This window comes from Leuresthes tenuis, unplaced genomic scaffold (assembly GCF_036924035.1).
Source record: "Leuresthes tenuis unplaced genomic scaffold, fLeuTen1.0.hap1 SCAF_4, whole genome shotgun sequence".
Lineage (NCBI taxonomy): Eukaryota > Metazoa > Chordata > Actinopteri > Atheriniformes > Atherinopsidae > Leuresthes > Leuresthes tenuis.
The window spans coordinates 18,641,312-18,661,356 of NW_027325358.1; the positions used below are offsets into that span (position 1 = coordinate 18,641,312).

Below are 20,045 nucleotides of genomic sequence, written 5' to 3' on the forward strand. Positions count from 1 at the left end.
GAAAAAAGTGACAAGTAAACAAAATGCACACATTGTGTATCAACAGGATTTTAGACTAGGTTGTATTTAGTTATATGATCTTCTGCTTTCATTAGCTGTTCCAATAAACTGTAAATGTGTGTGACAGATGGTTAATGACTAGAACTGATGGTTAGGTGCAAATGAAAACCTCCACAAACAGACAGCAGCCAATGAGGGAGTATTGCTACAAAGAAACCCGTTATTTCCGAGTGACGGGTTACCCTCCTGTTTTAATTCAATGACAACCTTAATGAGTTCCCCCTAATTTTTCCTTCTTTAAAAGAAAACTCACCAATGAATGCAATCAGCCATGCATAATAAACATCGGAATCTGGTCGTCATTCTAGCTGAGTTTCAGTTTCAAAGCGATATCAATTGCTCCACTGTCACATTTGATTTTATAAAGAGATGCTTTTCCCCCCGTTTTGCTGTGCAATCTGTTCAGGGACTCTAAACCATTCATTTTCATTTAGTCTATTGATCATCCACCGAGAAAAGAAAAACAGTACTTGAGCCGCTGAACAGAAATAGATAGTTTTACAGCGAGTGGTTTTCCTCTGTCTCCAAAACTACAGCTATGAAATATTTTCAGCCTAAAATGTATCATCTTGTCAAAGCGACAATTTAAAGCACTGTTCATCAGAAACTTTTTTGTTTAATGATGGGAGGTTTTTTTTTTCTTTATGGTTTCCATTCCCCTATTCTTGATCACATCATTGGATCAGTGCAGTTCTTAAACACTCCTTTCAACTGTGACAATCAATTTCTTCTTCAAGAAAGCAATTCTCCTCTCAGTTCTTCCACACTGTCTTCTGCTGTGAATTTTTTGAGAAAAAGATGGTATGAGTGGAAGACCAGGTAAATCAAGCTCAAATTGGTCATTGTGCTTGCAACCCACCATTGTTTTTCTGTGTGCTTCCTCTGTGGGAGGACCAATTAAGGGAACCTGGGTACCTGCAGACTCCAGGGGCCAGACGTGTGGCAGTCAGACTGTCTTACAACCCGACACAGGGATAATTAAGTGAAGAAACAGTGGGTACTGTTGTAGCAAAGATCCAACTTCTGTTGTGGTCTTGTCATTTACTTCTCCGTGGCAAGACTTGGAACTGTTGAGTCATTAATTTCTATTTTCAGCCATTCTTCAGCAGTGTTTTGCTACAGTCCGAACTGCAGATTACTGCTTTCTCAGGGGCCTGCCTTAGTGACCTGGCAACCCTTGTAATGCCGCACACACACACTCACAAACACACCCTTTCCTGCCTCCATGTTTTTCTAATTTAATTGTCAACTTTATCCATTAATCATTCAAAACAAGGCCTGTTCTAAGCACCTCTGTGCCCACATAGCAGTTGGTGAAAGGTTTATTTACTTTTGTGGCCAATGTGCAAATTAGAGTGAAGCCCTGCGACATTGGTTGTCCTTCTGGTTTAACATGGGACGAGCACTACATTCACACCAAACTGTGTACAGGGAGAGAGGTGTGGAAAACAGCAATTACCAGTTCAGTCCAGAAATAATGTAATTTCCTTTTTTTTCATGAACAACGTTTCTTTCAAATCAATTGTTGTGTCCTATATCATCTATTATTGGTATAACACTTTTTAGTGGCATTTCTGTGTATAGCTTTGCACTATTTTGACTTTAGATTCAGTTAATTATCAGCGAAAATCTTAGTTTTATGGGGATATTTACTTTCTAGAATCACATCTTTCTCTAGCTTCGAGTATCCCAGGAGCTGTTGCAGTATTTTAAATGCTAAAAGCTGATAAGATGTATGTTTTTTCCCTCTTTATAGATGCATTCTACGACATTGTCACTGTCGGTGCTCCAGCAGCCCACTTCCAAGGCTTCAAGTGCGGCGGTCTGCAGCGTCTCCTTAGCAGATATGAAGCAGAGAAAAAGAGGTACAAGACAAACATTCCCACCATAATCGCATGTATTCACAGAAAACATGGGTGATTTAATAGAGGACACATGCCGAGGAAACAGGCTTGCATTGACAAAATAATTTAACTTCATAATTAATAGTGACAGACAAATTTGTCCCTGGCCCATGGACTTGATTTGCCAGGTCTGACACAGTTACTTACTGCCAAACCATGTTGAAATTAGTCTGGAGCGCCACTGCCTCTGACAGCTTCATTTGACTGGAGGCAACAGGCATGATGGAAAAGGTTTGTTGAGTCAGAAGTTCCTTTGCACCTGTTCTCTTCCCCGGCAAGCATTTTCAACTGCCTTCCTAACTTCTCTGTTCACGTCACTTTGAAAAGCCACAGATCTGGTAGCATTTCCCCAGCTGCCAGCTGGAATACACTGTTGAACTCAGAAGTTTTAACAATTCTCTAAGCTGAGTTAATGAGCAGTAATCGCATTGTTAATACAATCCATAACCACTCATTGTTAGATAGTTGATTCTGCAAGCTCTGTAGTAACCAGTCAGTCACAATTTCTTCTTCCCAACTAGCCCTTATCCTGAAAACATAGTCTGGAAAAAGAAAAAAGAAATGGGCTTTGCTTAGACCAGCTTTTTTAATTAAAGATAATTACTGATAGTTGTTCTCATTGACATTCAGTCTTCCAGTTTGAGTTTTAGGTTTAATTGTGTCCATTTTGGACTGCGGCTGCGGAGAAACACTGTGCTTGATGACTTGATGAGAAACATTTGTCTCATATGTCCCACTGACCATCACCGCTAGCTCCATGCACAATCAAAGAGATTAGCTGGATAAAAGGAGACGATGGCCTGTTCTATATCCAGTGACTGAAAATGCACTTTTTGGCACCCATGACTTTCTCAAACCTGAGATTAGCTATCCTGTAAATTTATCTGTCCATGCCCTGTGGGTGATGATGCTTATATGTCACTGGAGTTCAGTGTGTGGTCATTTTGAGTGATACCAGAGAAAGTGAAAGGTTATTTTTTTTCCCCCTCATAGTTCCCCATAGAGTGCAAAGTCATTACAGACCATGCCAGATCTAATTAGTTACAGAGTTTGCAGCTCAGGAAAGTGGGGAAGAAGCTTGACGGAGTGGGGTGAGGTATAGAATAAAATGGGAAAAAAAAATTATGGGAAAATATTTGAGGGCTTGTGCTGATAATGAAAAATAAAGAAAGGGCTTTTTTACGCTAAAGCGAACATGTGAATTTGCTGAAGGTGGTCAATTTTATCTGTTAGCTTGAACAATGATAAGGTTAGCATATTTTTGAGAATCCACTGAAGTGAAATCATTTACTTTGAGTAAGAGATTAGACTTCAGAAGGAACTCTCCAAGGAGACAGAGCTTTTTGTTTCATATTTGACTTAGTTAATGACTCACTGTAGCTTGAACTTTCCAATTTTCCGCCTGGCTAACTGACTGCAGCCTGCGCTGAGCCTTGTACAGTTCATGTTTGACCTGGAATGTAGTCGCTTGACAGTCACAAAAAGTAACAAACTCAGACTCTCTGATTTTACTGAGACCTCGTAATTTGCCATTTTAATGGTGTTGCCAATTTACTTCAAATACAGGACATTCTGCGTTTCATGGTTTAATTTGCTTGAATGAAGTGTGTTACAAACATCTGACTACTTATTGAGCCAAAAGGTATCCCATCAGATTATCTGTGTGTGTCAGTGTGATGCTTTGTACATGTGTCCAGGTGAGAGCCTTTACTGCACTTTAAGTCAAGCCTATTACAGCAGAGCAAAGATTCATGTGCAGACGCTCATTATACTTCTCTCAGTGTAGCTCCTCGCCTTTCAGAGGCAGCCTTTTGTAATCACATCTGATTAAAAAGAGAACAATCGGCAGGATGTGAGACTTGGCTGTTCTATGTGATATTAATTCATCAAAGTAAAAATGGAAAAGGATTGAGAGTGGGGAAAAAAAGGAAAACCTGAGCATAGAGGTGTTACCAGGAGGGCAATAAAAGAGCTATTCGTCTTTGTTCCCGGGACATGAGGAGAGGGTGGGGAGTTCTCTACATAGCCATTAAAAACCTGCTTTGGACAAACTTGACATTAGGTAGAATATGCGATGTGGTTTGTCTTTTAGGATGAGCAAGTAAAGAGTTTAATCGATAGCTACACTCTGAATACCTTAAAAACCCAGCACGCGTACACACATGGCGAAAGCATTCATCTTTCATTAGTTAATGCACTCCCAATTAAATGTCTGTTCTAAAAGTCCCCAGGTTTTTTTCCATTTTTTTTATTTTAACCCTATAGACCTAACTGTGGATTTCCTCATTTTTCATGGTGCAACGCACACTTTTTTAGAGACGGATTTTATGAAACCTAAACATTGCTGTTTTTCCTAATCTGTATGTCTGCATGTGTTTCATGTACAGGAGGAGAAATGTATATTTTCAGATATTTGTAGTTACTTTGTGCAGAAACTGTTTCGGATGTGCTCCTTTCAATGTGTCTATGAATCCTGCTCTCTGTAACAGAGAGAGAAGAAGCACTGCCATTTTGCCGGGCCTCCTAGTCAAGCAGAACTGCCAAATGACACTTTTCTGGGGCAAAGAGAGTGGCTGAAACCACATCACACAAACCTAATAGAGTCTCGTGGGGTTGATGTTCAGATTTAGTGTGACTACCAGCATGTTGTCCAACAAAATAACCTTCTCCCAGGAATACTCTATGTATGCGTATTAGGGAGTGAGGGGCAGACCATTGGCAGGGCCTGGGACAGCAGCTTGTTAGTTCTTTGCCTGCTCTGGAGTAAACCTTCTCTAGGTTCTGTGGATGATGGAGAGAGATGCTGGCAGTCGCCTTGAGGATTATTCGGTCACAGATCAGGGTCTGTATATATCTGAATCATTGAGGAAAGCTTTGGCAGTTTTTCTGAGAACGGGTTTGAAATCAGGGCCCAGTGAGGGATTCATGATCTGATGGGGATTGGCAGTTAAGATAATCTGGTTTGAGATCAGATCTTTCAGTATACGTCTAAAACAACCTGTATATTTTTGTCCTCGTAGCAGTGGCCTAGTATATGAATGATTAGAGTGTAAAATAAAAAATGACGAAGGAGGTTTTAGCGGTCATTTGAAGTGCTGCAGGGCTCTCTGCTGACGTAACTGTATTTTACTCCTGCTGTCTGTCACCAGCAATCCACACACTCTTCATTAATTTCCTCTCCACAATTAATTAGCCATGTGCCAGATATTCTCACTTAATTAGGCCGCTGGGCATGGTGTTTTACTCCCTCTCATTACTATTACAAGCCATACCTATTGCTCATTTAGAAAAACCAAGAAAGATGTTCACCCCTGAACACATTACTGGTTCTGGCAATCAGGTAGTTGTTTTATTTTATCCTTAATTTTGTCCTTTTGTTGATATTGTGTTGTTTCACTCTTGTTTTAATCCTTTACTCATTCTTGTTCTTTTATGAAACTTGAGTCCTAAAATGATGAATGGTGATAATATCATGAATGAATCAAAGTGCTGCTGCAAAGTGTGTCAAGTGGACTGTGCATACTGTGCTGGGGGAGTGGCAGCACACCTTTGGCATTTTAATGACTGGAGGCGCGCAGCACACCCTGAGCAGAGAGAGGTGGGATTAAAATGAATCCATTATCATACATTATCAGTGCTGGAGTCGAGCAACAATTCTCTCTGAAAGCATCACTCTACATCGTGATAATATGGAGTCTGCAGGAGCTTTGCGGGAGAGGAAGCTAATATTATCTCACCGGCGATGGAGAAAGCTGCAGGTGCAAATAGAGGCCAGCTCTTCTCGAACTCATTCAACCTCAGTCCTCAACTTCTGGGGTTGAGACCAACAGAGAAGTGCTAAAAAATGGAGCTCCTTGACAGGCAACTGCCCCACAGCCAATTTCCCATAGACTCCCATATTAAAATGCTTAGCTTTACTGCAGATGTAAAGATTAAAGATTTCCAGCCAGACAGCTTGAATCTCCATCGCCAATTTCTGTTATTATGGCAGCTATTGGGGGGGTGGCGGGGTGGTTGTAGCATTGGCCTTCAAAATTATCACCACAAGGGGCAGAGTTTTACCAGGCAACGTGTGTTTTTTCATTCCTGTTCAAGATTCACTTGTTTTAATTTGTCTTTTGTAGTAATTTGTTTGTAAATTTAATTTGATTTGTCATTTCATTGCGTATTAGCATCGTTTGTAGTTCTTCATTCTAAATTATCATGTACATGTAGTTTAATGCAGGATTGCATTAGGTTTACACGTTCTCACAGATCTATTGTTTTATTTAGTCAACCGAGTAACAGCAAGAGGAAAAAACTCCTCTTAATCAGATCTGTTGCCTGTCTATTCAGAACCGGCTCTTTTTATTGTAACAAAAGAATCATCTGAATGACAATAAAATAGCTGATTAACAATTAACAATATCTTACTGCTGATATTATGCAGGGCAGTCATGATAACACAGCTACCACTACACATATACAGTTGAAATGATTAGATAAGCTCAGGTTTTAGCAAAACATCTTAGTAAACATATTGGGACAGTATATTGGGACACATTGTGAGGATAGTTAACAGCCACATCATAAGCTGCATCCCTCAACATTAATATTACAAGCTGTATACTTACCAGTCCAGGAGAAAAGTTGCAAGTTCTGCTTAAAATCTTTGGCCTTTTACTGCCAAAAAGCTTTCTACTGTAAAGAAAATTATTGTCAATATTCATCCTATTTTTTTTACTCTTTATTGTCATTTCATACCTTTGCTGCTAACCACAGTTTTGTTGAGTGGTGGTGAAGGCAGTGTTTGCATGTGAGGAGCTTCAACTATCATTGTAATTACTGTTGTAATTTTTTTTCTTTGATAAGAGACATGATTTAATTACACAACGCAAATGTAATGCCTCTTGTCAATTTTTTTTCTGCCCGTATGAATATTCCTGTGCTTCTTGTCTATATTGAAGCATAGACTTTTTGGCATATTTGTGGAAAATTGTGATATGAAGTGTGAATAAAATTGGGGCAACAACAGAGACTTGCAGGATGCCAATAGCCATCGGAGTAAGATTTGTTCCCGTCAACACAAACGCATTGCTTTATAAGCAGTATGACTGCTTAAGTCCTTCCTATGATACTGTAGTTCTGCATTTAGTGCATGTAGGATTACAAACAGGACCTATGAATGACACCCCCAAAAGCAGGGGAGAGTAACAGGTTCGAGTTCGAAAGGAATTTAACATGCATCCCCTGTTTATATGTCTATAACTGTAAATCAATTTTATAGTCTGAAGGAATGAGTCTTTTGGGCTATATGCACTTTAAATAGAAATCCAAACTGAGTCTGTTGACATGCTAATACATTTTCCTGAAAGCATTAAGTTAACATAATGACTACTGGCTAACACTCAGGTTAAGAATTTAAGTTAACACATTCATTTTCTTATATTATATACAGAGGCTGGAAACAAAGGTGCAATATATAACATTCCCAGCACATCCTCTAATACTGTTATAAGAAGCAGTCAACCTCATCCTTTCCTTTTCAAGTCTCATTGAGTGTGATTATTACAGTTGATATAAGCACAAACATACGAGGGACAAAACATTCTAAATGGCCTGTTGAAATGGAAAACCCAAACCATTTAACTTAGAAGAAATGCATTCAGTAAATGGCATATCTTTATTGGAGCTCTTTGAAGTAAAATGGAAGGATTCATGTTGAGTTCAGGTGTTCTGTGAATCAGTTATGGTTACTTTACAACTTTACATCTAAATAGTCTGGAGAAATTTTTATCTACTGCAATCCAATGACACCGCAAACAAACGTTTATGCAGGGTTTGATCACCACCTCTCTGTCACATCCTCACCAAAAGATAAGTACTATGGGCTTCACAAAAGTAGGGGCACCATATAGCTCAACTGAAAAGTGGGCACCCCACTTACATAGGCTGTAGTTCCACAATGCAGCTGGCCCTAGTTTGAGTCCCAGTCTGAGGCCATTTGCTGCATGTCTTCCCCTGATCACTCTGCTCCCCTTTCCTCTCCATCCACTGTCAAATAAAAGGCCGCTCATGCCCTAAAAGCCTTTTTTAAAAATTAGCTTTGCAACGTTGTGCCTGTTAGAGGGTTGCTGTACTTGGCTTCATTTTTTTTTTTAAACATACTTTAGGGTTGAAATAATAATCAGATCCTCATGTGCACCCCCTTTTGGCCTGTCATCAAATCTGTGTTCACAGATTTGTGCTGTTTTACCTTTACATGCGTTGCCATCTTTGTAGGCCCGTTTGGCCTGAGAACAATAATGATGAGGCAATTAAAGTTCCATGCCATAGCCAGCTGAGAAGGGAATCAATTTTGTCCTCCAGCATCAGGTGGATGGTTCCAGCATTCATTATTGCCTCCATAGTTTCTGTAATAGGATTGGATTTGTACTTGTGAGTCAACAGAGCTGTTATTGAATGAGTTGCTAACTCAGTTGTCTTCCTCCAGAATCATTCTCCTTTGCCTCTTTGGGAGTAGCTTTATTGTTGTAGCTCTGTGAGATATTTTTCTATCTATAGTTCTGTATAATTTTATAAGACAAACGTAAGCTCACAACAGATGAAAGGTTAAAGTAACTTAGCAGCACTTTATAGCAACAGAGGATTCAATCCTACTGTGGAAATCTAACCCCTGTAAAGAGCAGTTGAAGAGGAAGTTAACTTGTAGAAATGGCAGTGTTCCATGTACTTCACACTGTTTGCCCTGTGTCTCACTTTCACTTAGTGATTCCTTTGATTAGCTTTGAGCTTGTGGGTGGTAGTCCTCCAGGGGGCTCATTAGCTGTAATGACAAGGCCAAGATTTTAAAATTAGCCAGCAAAAGACATAGTTTGTGGCTAGCTTCCACTGCGGCTAATTTCTTAAGGCTTTGAGATTTTATACATATTGACACATCAGGTAGTGCTGTTCCACATAGAGGGACCTCCAAAGAAGTCCCTTTTTCCCTTGCTGCAAAATATCAGCAGAGCTACTGATATTAATATATGATGCCAGTTCTCTCTATGCGTCGCCGTCTTTCTCTTAAGTCACTTAAGACGCAGTTCTGGGGTCTGGCCTGAATTAAAGCTTGCAGATCTGACTTTAAACTAGCTTGGAGGGTTACAAATGACTCCATCGTTCCAAAGTCATGGCAGGAAGTCAATAGATGGAAACTCACTGAAAGTCACAGGAACTTCACCTGAGGAGAATGTTTGATTGGAGTGATTTTGACCTGAAAATAAGAGCTGACAAAAGCAGTTTTTATCTGCAACTAAATGGCTCCCTAGAAATTTAAAAGGAATTATTTATTCATAAACCGAAAATGAGTTGACATTGGATTTCAAGTCCAGTTTGACAGTTCAGGCTGTGTACCCTGGAGGCATTTCAGCAACACATTATGAAAGGGATTCAGTAAACTGCATCATAATGTGTGTATGCAACATAATCAGCTGTTTGCCATTTCTAACCTTAACCCGAGACAGTGACCAGTCAAATCCATGATTCATGTGATATATTCCTAATCAGAGTCAGGCTTTTCTGCCTTTGCAAGATATTATATGACCACTGAGCTGGATTACTTGGTATCAATGCGGTTATAAACTAACAAACACGATGCAAAGCAAATTATTAAGATATATGGCGCCTTAGCAACAGTAATGAACATTTTGATCAGACGTAATAACAACATATTGTGCAGAAGTGTTGAGCCTCCCCTCATTTCAATGTATTTCCAGGAAAACAGAAAATTGGGCAAGCTAAGCTATTGAAATGTGCAAGTATAGATTGAAATTCAGTGTATAAGGTAAAAAGGGAGATAGACAAGCTTTCTTGTAATTTCTTCAAGTTCTCCTCAGGTATAGTTCTCCAGGCTTCTTGATGGACATTTCAAAGCTTTTCTTTGGATGTTGGCTGCCTTTTGTTCCGTTCTCTGTCAAGATGATCCCACACTGCTTCAATATTTTTGATCAATCGCTCCATAATAACTGTTGCCACTGATTTTCAGTCAAGTTTGCCATACCCTCATCTTTTCTCCCTGTTTCCCTTCCTAAAGAATGACTTTTTGACAGCCACTCTCCATGGAGACCATTTCTGATGAGGCTCCAGTGAACAGTAAATGGATCGACTGAAGGGTCAGATGCATCTCCCAGGTCCCTGTGTTAGGATGTGCTGGATTTCTTACTTTTTCTTAGGGACATCACTTTCAGATTAAGTTTTTCTGCTGTAGGTAGCTTTGTTAGGCTCACCGCTTTGTCTTTTGTCCTGCTCTTGTCCAGTTTTTTTTTTTTTTCCTAGTTTGAAGTTTTCACCTAAGAGCTATTTGGGAATCACATTGTTGGTGCAAAATTATTTTTTATGCCTGTCTTAAGATAACTTAAGATCATTGTTAATTTTGGCATTATTTTTGTAGATGCAACAAAAAAATTCGATCCATTGTGTGTCTTGGCGACATGCTTCTTGTAGCAAAGTGCTTAAAGCTGCAGTTTGCTGCAAGTTGTCTGTTATATGTAGACACAATACTGGTTCAGCCCTTTAGTTAGGTGCCTTTTTTAATGCCTGAATGATTCATAGGTCAGTGTTAAGTGGGTAAACAAACATATTCCTCTAAAAATGGTCATGTACAAGAACTGGACTGCAAGTGAGGGGAAAGCAGCCAATGTGCAGAGAAAAAGTTCAAAAGATTTCCAGAAAGCCTGGAGAACTACTGCTTAAGACCACTTTTAATTGCAAAGAAAGTCTGGCTACTCGGAAGCAAAACAGGAAATGAGGGCTGACTTAAGACTCATCACACAGTACTGTATCTATAAGCAGTGCATCGCATAACACTATTCAGTTTGAACTACAACCATTCTTGTTTGAGGATCTGTACATGAAGCGCTGTAACCAGGACAGACCCAGAACATCAAATGTGGTAATAACATTTGATTTCAACCCATTTTTGTTATAAATGTGGGATGAGCTTCTGTCCTGTGAGGTTTAAATGTCATCACAAGCAAGTGTGTGCGACTTTCTTTTGAATTTAAATTTTGTCTCTTTCATATGTCTTCTTTAAACAGATATACTGTTGTCAATCCGTGAACATCCTGCTGCATTTTGATTTTTTTTCAAATCTTAATAGATTTTTTTTTTCTGCCCACTATAGCTTCAGCACTGCCTACCAGTGTATCTACTACTCCCCAGAGCACACAGCCAAAGCTCAGGAGGTACTCAGCACCATGAGTCTCCTACAGCCCCTCATCACAAGTTTAGCTGACCAGCTCCTCCAGGCTGCCCATGAGCACTCCTCCCCTGGACTGAGGGATGCGCTCAAAAGCCTCTCTGACAAGGTGAGGAAGCACTGACATTCATTTCATCTATCTTCAATTGCAATTCAACTCTTCCTTCATTCTTTCCCCTTCCCCTGAAGCCTCTGCAATACTGTAAGCATGGGCATACCATCAAATATCGATGGTATGTCCATGCAGGACACAGGACAGCCCTATAAATGTATCACTACTTGTGGATATGAGTTTATTTAGGTCTAGATCTAATTATCTATTCTCAGGACTTTTTCTTCCAAAGACATAAACAATTCTTTTTGTTGTGTAGCTGAAGTTGGCAACACTTACAACACCAACACAGGCTTACCACACCTACTTTAAATTGAGCATTGTACCGGCAACGCTCGTTTCTACCCATTGCTTTGCTCATTGCAAACAAAAGCTGCACAATTTTCAAAATAACTTTAAATCCTTTAGTTGCTTTGAGACAGCCTCACAGACACATGCACACACTAAACAGACAACCTCGAGGAAAATCCATAACTCATCATAAAAATGCCAAACTAACAAACACGTATAGCAGCATGGAGGTTTATGGAGTTGCGGCGTTTTTATCAGTATAATTAATGAATTACATCTGGTGCTGTCAGATTGCAATCTGTTGTGGGAGAGATTGTTTTTGCCACAGTGGAATAGAGCCCAATCAGCCTGCTTAATTGGTACATTCGCTCTGTCACCACTTCCTCTCATCCTTGATTAGACACGCACACATTGGCCAAGTAAACCCCTGGCCTGGTCAGCACAAGCAGAGCTGCTCTCTGATTAAGATATCAAGCTGTGTTTGTGTGTGAGAGAGATAGAAGAGCGGACGTGTGTCTATTTGTCAAAAGCTGAGGCTCAAGTGATGTCCTCCTCTTCAACTCTCAGATCATGAGCAATGCATATTCATGTTTTTAAAGACACTCGCACTCATCAGTTTGCAGAGACTTGCAGTTGCGTACTTGTATAGACATGTAAAGTGTTTATGTTTTAGAAACCACAAATACAGTTTTCTGCAAGACTAGAAGTACAAATTCACCATTTTGTAGTAAATCCATTTTTGCAAAAAGATAGATTGGAAGAATATGAATCTTTTTCCAGGAGATGGTTGGCTGATTTTAGCATCAACACTAGACACATGGCTAAATAAAAAGGGTAACTGTCGTGCCCTCTGTTCGGTTTCATTTAAAGTTTCAATGGATTACACCACAGTTTATTGGCAGAAATAAAGTGGATAACATGAAAATATGTGAGAATTGTTTTGTTTTCATTGCTTTAGAAAAAGCAGTTCATATCTAAAAACACAGTTACTTATGCACGTTGCTATGAGCCCAGTAGAGACAATCCAGATACTAGCTCTAGAGCAGACCTTCCCCTGCCACCTTAGGTTGGAGAGTGTTCACTTGATTGCAATTGATTGCAATTTTTGATCTGTGCAGCCAGATGTCACTACTTCCTACGCACTGGACTTTGAAACAGATTTTCTGTAAAACTTTGACGCAGCTTCAGAGTGTGACAAATGAATGACCAGCGTGAGCAAACTGCTGGCCATTCGAATAAAATTGATCTTGTATAGAAGTCTATAAGAAAATCAACCTACTTGTTCTCATTTATTGTTATTTTTTTGGACGTTCGTGTTCTCAGTATTTTTAAGTTTTCTTTTTTTTAAAAATGATGTGAGTTTAAAGACATCCAGCCATGTAACTGCAAAGAGAAACCAATTGAATACCCCCTCACACATAGATTACCACTGTTCCAAGCATCTAAGAGAAGCTATGTTTGTTGCCAAGAATGCAAAAGGTCCTCACTAAAGCAAATATTTGGTTTGTCCATTCGAGGCTGCTATAAAAAGGTGGCAGCACAGGTCATGAATTCAGTAATTCATTCTTCATATGATTCAAAACTTATGAAACCATAGTAATGAAGATTATGTTCCATTTCTGCGAAAAAATCATCCTAAATATTGATACAGCAGGATGTTGGTTTCGGGTCAGAGAGGATATAAACAAGGTCAGTTTTACTTCATGCTTCTCTCACTTGAGGCTTCAAAAGTCAACAAAACAGTTAGGGAATTCTCAGTGGATAAGCCCATCTTTTTTAAACCGTCTACGGGCTAAATATAACTTTTTGTAGCACAGAGCCCCCTTATGGTCATTTAACAGCAGGAGTCTAAAGGCAGGACATCAATGACAGTAGAGATCTGACTTTCCCTGCATCTCCTGCTGCAAATTATATTCTTCCACTGTTGCCTTCGACACAATATTTGAGTATTTTATCATCAAAGTTGCTGTAAATTTGTTTAATTGCAGATTAGGTACAATTTTCTTCTATGACATCTCATTATCTTTTCCTAAAGCACTCTCTACCTTTAGGCCACAAAAATATTATATTAAGTTTAATAGTTAGAGGGAGTAACACCTTTAGAGAATCTGTTCAAGATGTGAACCCCACAGTAAAAATCAACTGTCAATCTTCTGTTTCCTCGCTCTGTCCCATGACTTTTTCCCCTCATACTACAAACTACCTGTCTCCAGGCCGAATACAGTATCTTTCTCTAATGCTTTGGCTGGGTACTTTCTGATTAGCTCTGGACATGGCAGATGTGAAGTTTCTCTCTTTATATGATGATGAGTCTGTTGATGATGATAATTATAATTTCCCTCTGATGATAATCATAGTGAAATGGCAACTGCAACGCCTCCGTCCACCCTCCAGCTGTGTCCTTGGAAAAGTAATCTTTCCTCACTTCAACGTTAACCTGAAAAAAAAAAGGTGTGAGTTTGATCACCTATCCATGATTATATTAGATTATATTGTGTTTAGGGGTCGTAAACGCAAATAGTGAGTGTCCTCACTGCCAAGTGTTGCTGGAACCTGACCAGCTTTCATCCACTGAGCCTCTCTCCATCTATCAAGTGAAGGTGGAAATCGTGAAAAAGTTCTATTCTTAACAGCCAAAATCTGCTCATCCTTCAGGGGAAAACTATTCAGGATGAATAGAGACCAACACTCTTTTTTGATCAAGCATATCTTCTTTTCACAGCTGTAGTGCAGAGAGGCATTTTCAGGCTTGAACTCCTGTGCAGTGAAGATCACATCGGCGGATGCGGTGCATACTGAAGAAAGGCAACCAACACAATTTCTCTCAAGCGATTTTGAGCATTTCAGATCTTTTATAACGGCTGTTGAAGAATTACTCACAGGAGTAGTTTTGCCTATAAAAGAGTTGCTTCATAAAAGCTGCAATGATTTTCTTTTTTGTCTTCCATCAACATTTTATTTTGAATACGTTATCTACATGGATCTTGCAGTTCATCTCTGAAATGTTGTCGCACTTCACTTTGCACTAATCAAAGTAAAGTAAAACCTTTTCTTTCTGGGAACGTGACTCAGTGATTGCTAAGTTAATCGATTTGCTTGCTGTGTAACGTTATCTTACATCCACAAAGCTTTTTAGGGTTGCATATATAGGAAAGTCAAAATTATATGAATTATCTGACCCTGTGTCAAGAAATGCAAATGAGGCTGATTTCAAATACAGTGTTTGACTTTGTTAACTCATTTCAAAAAGTGAATAATGCGTGGTCTCATAGATTGCAAATTAACATTGAGGTCAGATGGGCAGAGTTCAGTTTGAATGAATTTACATTTTAAATCTCAAATTGCAGCTGAATGTTTGGGTTACTGCATCAAGTGTTGCACTTTTCAGTTAATCATTTGGATATTTTTGTGCTTCAAAATTGTGATGCACAAAGATGTCTTCCAGCAGAAATGCCTCTTCTCAGATAATTACACGTCATCCTATCTATAGATTTTAGTTGTCACTTCATTGACTTACTGTAATGGAACTCATTAGGCTCCGTGCAAGCCAATTAAAAAGGTTATGATTTACATGTAATGGTATTTTAAGTATAGTCCATGTTTCTCTGTTCAAATGGCTCGTTCACTTTGGCAAAACGCCTTCATACTTTTTCTTTTTAAATTAAGGGCAGAACAGTTAAACCAGATGAATGAGTAAATGTGTTTTTATTAATGCCTGAAACAGACTGTAGCTCCCATCACAAGAAAATTACTGCTCACAATAGACTCTTTTATAGCTACAGTCTTGTTGTAATGAGTCTAAACTGTAATGAGTCTGATTTGTGATTTGGTCATAGTGCCAGAAGTATTGGATGAGTTTGATTAGATCGCATTTTTGTTTTCAGCTCATTGACAAAACAGGAAAGGAGATGGGACTTAAACAGAGTTTATACACTGGTGTTTGGGGATCAGATAGACAGCTGTGGAGTGGTGTAATAGTGTGAGAGGAGAAGACACAAATGAGCTTCACAGGTGGGAGGCAGGGAGGTGAAAAAAATAACAAGAAGCATTTCTGTACCAACGTGTACAAAAGACAGAAATCCAAAATGTAAAGATGATCATGGCAGAACATGGCAAGATTTGGCATGAAGGAAGACTAACTGCTAACCTGATAATGGATGCTGAGGATATATATATATATATATAGCTATATATGGTGGGAAGTGATGGAGGTGTATGATTATCTGTGACTGAGACCTGCTTTGAAACCAGGCGGGAGGAAACAAAACAGAATAAACAAGAACCAAATAATTTCAAGATAAAATGGAAAAAAGCTAAAATGTGAAATCTGATATAGAAAATATTTAAGAAACAAAACAAGAGTAGAGACAAAAAAAGAAACAAAATCCATTGACCCTGACAACTAGAGATGTCCAGTACATGTATTGTCAAATCAAAATCAATCATTGACAGGAGCAGTTATGTGTAGTTTAGTGGATTTTAGACTCAGCTCGGTGAACTTAAAGCTTCAACACAGCTTGGATTTTAGTACTAATTTCCTAGCTTGTCAATCCACAAATGTATCCAGTCAAGTTGCAGGTGAGAGCCACAATGGTGTCAGTTTGGGAAAAAGTGACAACAAAGATTAAACCAATTAGTACACACCATGAGATGGAAAAAAAAACTAAATAATGTATGGAAAACCAATTGTCATGTTGTATTTTTAGTAATCCCCTGCATCCACTGTAGAGCTCCCTATGGTTTTGCCACAACACTGGCTAAGTTGAAATTACTGAAACTGAAGGCTTTCCACAGGATTTCCATGTGTGTGTTTAATTCAGCTAGTCTGGTTAAGTCACCATGTCCATTATTCATATAATGCAGGGAAGACAGTTGATGGTTGTAATCTTTTCTTATGAGAGCAATGAAAAAAAGAATCTGCAATGTCCGAGATGAGAAGATTTTCTGTCACTCAGTAACATAACATCACTTGTTAAATCCTGTTTTCTTTTTCTTTACATGAATTACGGATAATCACTCAAATGCAAAGTCAGATAAGTGGAAATGACAGCTTTCCTTAAGAAATGTCAGTGTTGCTGTATCCACACTAATGTATACACTCGTGTATTTACAGAATATAAATGTGTGTGTGTGTGTATGTGTGATATTGTTATTACCTAATATCATTTTAAACTTCAATGTATTGTAATACTTGTTTAAACAAAAACAAAAAAATTAGGAGGCATTGAAGCAAATGGAATAAACTATTTGTCTTATTAAAAATAGCATTCAACTATGTAAATTATGTCTTTAGGGGGGTCAAAACCCAAAGTTTGTTACTTGCTTGTCTTGTTTAAAAACTGCTGCTTTCAGCTTACAGAAAACAAGGCACAGAAGTTATAAACAGCATGACGATCAATAGGGATGGGCAGTTATGTACTCATAAATGCACTGAGGTTCGATTGAAGGGTGATCTGATAACTTAAACAAAACACTAATGATTGGATGAGTAAAGTAAATTCTAATTTCCAGTGCCCCTGATTGGCTTACAATACAGCTAAAAAGAATATAAGGGAAGTATGTTCATGTCTTTGGTTCGATGGAGAAGAGGTCACGGACCAGAGGCAATTAAATCTCTTTTCTAATAAAAAATAACAGATAATCATGCAAACGACTGAGTCGAAAAAGTGAAATTGACTGCTTTCGTAAAACACTAACAGGTCATTTTGCACCCATTTACAGAGAGTCATAACTGTATATTGCTTTTATTAAAAATGTGTAAAAGCCAAATAAAGCTTGGAGTCACTTCTATACAACCTCTGCACAAAGTACCAGGAATTCTTCACCACAGTTACCTACTTCTGCACCAACAGAGCAGTTTTCAACTATTTCTTGCTGTCTCAATAAGCTCAGTCCACATCAGAGGGGTCAGTGCGGGAAACCAGTGTTTGTATGGTAAATGTAGGTATGTTGACCTCACAAGTCTCTTTTCGTGGAGCAATTTATGTGTTTTGTTTTACTTCATTCTCTGTGGTGATAGAATTGCTTATTGCAGTGGTAACTCAATTACTCTTGAGGGCCCTTATCATTTGTTACACAGTAGCAGCAGCATGCATAAGGCGTATTGGTACGGGGATCATCATAAACTTACAGTAGGTGCTGTTTTGAGATCAAAGGGGCTGGGCTCCTCAGAGAGGCAGACTGTGAGAGAGGTAATTGAATTGTTTGTTGTTTGTTGGTGTTATTCTCCTCACTGGCTGGGCTGCAGTAAGGCAGAGCAGCTTCTTTACGCTCAAGGAAAGTGTTCATTTTCCTTGTTACTTTTCGCTTCCTCTGTAAATAGTTTCCTGTCGTGTCTTCGACCCATTCTGCTTTGACAATGCAACAGCCCTTCTCTATCTCGCACACTTACTCTGTCTTTTTTGCTTTTTCAGCACTTAATTTTTTACCTGTTGTCTTATCCAATTTTAACCGTCTTGTCTCTCTTTAAATCTATACCTCGCTTGTTCTGTTACAGACGGAACAATTTGTTCACACACTAAAGGATGAATTGGTCAAGAGTGCTCTGCTGGCACTCCATGCAGCACGGCCAGGGTACGTCTCCAAAAGCCAGAGGCAAACCCCGGTGCAGGGCCATCATCAAGGCCACATCAGCCAGGACAGTGACCAGAATCAGAGTCCAGTCCAGGGACTTCCAGGCCATAGTCCAGCCACATCAGCAACTGAGAGCACAGTGGTGTGTAATAATGTGGAAGGACTGCAAACAGCAACAAGAGGAGAAGCTGGGCCTGTGCCATCGAAACACCAAGACTCCATACCGCATCATAAAGAGTATGATGAGGAGGAATGGGTACGTCTGGTTACTTTAATGGGTCATGAAGTACTTAGGTGCTTTTTTCATGCCGCTTTCTTCTCTTAATGAAATTTCAGAGGAAGATTTTGCATGTTGTACAGCTCATACAAAAACTCATACAGTATCATTCAGTCTGAAATCTTTAAGATTTTAAAGTATGATTTGAGCGACAGTTTTACAACTGTTCCTCACAGCAGAGCACACACAGAGAAACATGCTTGTGCTATTTCACTCATCCGCCATTGTTTTGGCAAATCATTTAATTTACCTGTGAAATTACATTGAATGCCCAACATTAGTCATTTATCAAAGGATTTTCCATATTTTATCCTGACAGACCTACTGCAGAGGATTATTATGTGGTATCATTGTTGTTGGACCAAAGCCAGCCTGCTTCTTTTCATGTGAGGGTGTGATCGTTTGTTTTTGTGTGAAGACAGCATCTGTCACACTGGCTGCAGGAGTTCATCGTGTTTTCTGCACACCAATGCGGAACTATCACTCAAAACATTCCTTACCATTATAACAGGTTCAAGATTTATTTATTTATTTTTTTTACTGACAAACACCAAAACACACAATGCCCTTAAACACACACACAGAAATAGGAGCGTCTATTCATCAGTGAACAGTTGGAGCTCACGAAAAGAAGGAAGAAACTTTAAGAGTAACCCATACAGCAGTATCCTTTTGATCTTTTTGATATAAAGACAGTTGTCAGAAAGACAGCAATATAGCTTTTGGCTTTATTTCTCAATTATTCATTCATTTTCAGGTTCTCTCTATCTCACTGCCTTAAAAAGAGAGAGTAAGAGAGACACAGATCTTATCAGTTAGGCTGAGCTGGCCTGACTGGTTGTGGGTTTATCTCTTTCAGGACAGGGTGTGGGCTAATGTGGCCAAATGCCTCAACTGTGTGATCGCCATGGTGGATAAACTCCAAGACGAGGACAACAGCAAACAGGAGCCAGTTCCTGAGCAGCAGCTAGCTGATGTCATCACCTCACACAATCCTGGTAAATTACTTTTTAAAAGTTAAAGTTCTTAAGCCAACATATTAGTTGTATTAGAGAAAGATAAACCTTTTCTGGCTACATAATAGTAATAACAGGGATGTTGGCTGGGCCCGAGCATGCATATATTTCTTAAACTGCAGATTCTCTGTGCAACTGGAGAAGAACATAATAATTCATACTGATCTTAGAAAATAAATAAGCCCCTAAAGTGGTTGAATGAAAGTTTTAGAGCCCAGACCAGTCCTAGACCATCTGCACCACTGCTACTCTTAACTCTACACGTATTACTGTATCCATTAACCATACAAACCTGTGATTTGCTGATTTTACTTTCATTTGTCATTATTGTCCAGTTTTCCTCAGCTGCAAAGACTAAAAAGCAACCCAATTCCTTTGATGAATCAAGTATATTTACATTCCTTATTTTTTGGGTAAAGACCTAACATAGATAAACCTAGATCCCTCTATGGTTGCCTGTTCACCAAACTAATCCATCTGTGTTATATACATAGATAGATTATAGAATATTAAACCAGGTGGCACAACACATTATTATATTTTTGTGTTTTTTTCTAATTATGGCAGATGCAGTCCTCTATATTTCAGTCCTGCA

At 39.0% G+C, this 20,045-nt stretch overlaps 1 protein-coding gene across 4 annotated transcripts in view; it reads left to right on the plus strand.

Moving 5' to 3' along the window:
• inpp4b (inositol polyphosphate-4-phosphatase type II B) overlaps nucleotides 1–20,045 on the plus strand; it is a 147,588-nt gene that overhangs the window by 105,042 nt on the left and 22,501 nt on the right. For all 4 annotated transcript variants that reach the window (XM_072384910.1, XM_072384911.1, XM_072384912.1 and 1 more), the window contains 4 exons: nucleotides 1,817–1,925; nucleotides 11,107–11,290; nucleotides 18,081–18,413; nucleotides 19,294–19,432. In XM_072384910.1, the coding sequence (XP_072241011.1) occupies nucleotides 1,817–1,925; nucleotides 11,107–11,290; nucleotides 18,081–18,413; nucleotides 19,294–19,432 (765 nt within the window). The remainder of the gene's footprint in view (nucleotides 1–1,816; nucleotides 1,926–11,106; nucleotides 11,291–18,080; nucleotides 18,414–19,293; nucleotides 19,433–20,045) is intronic.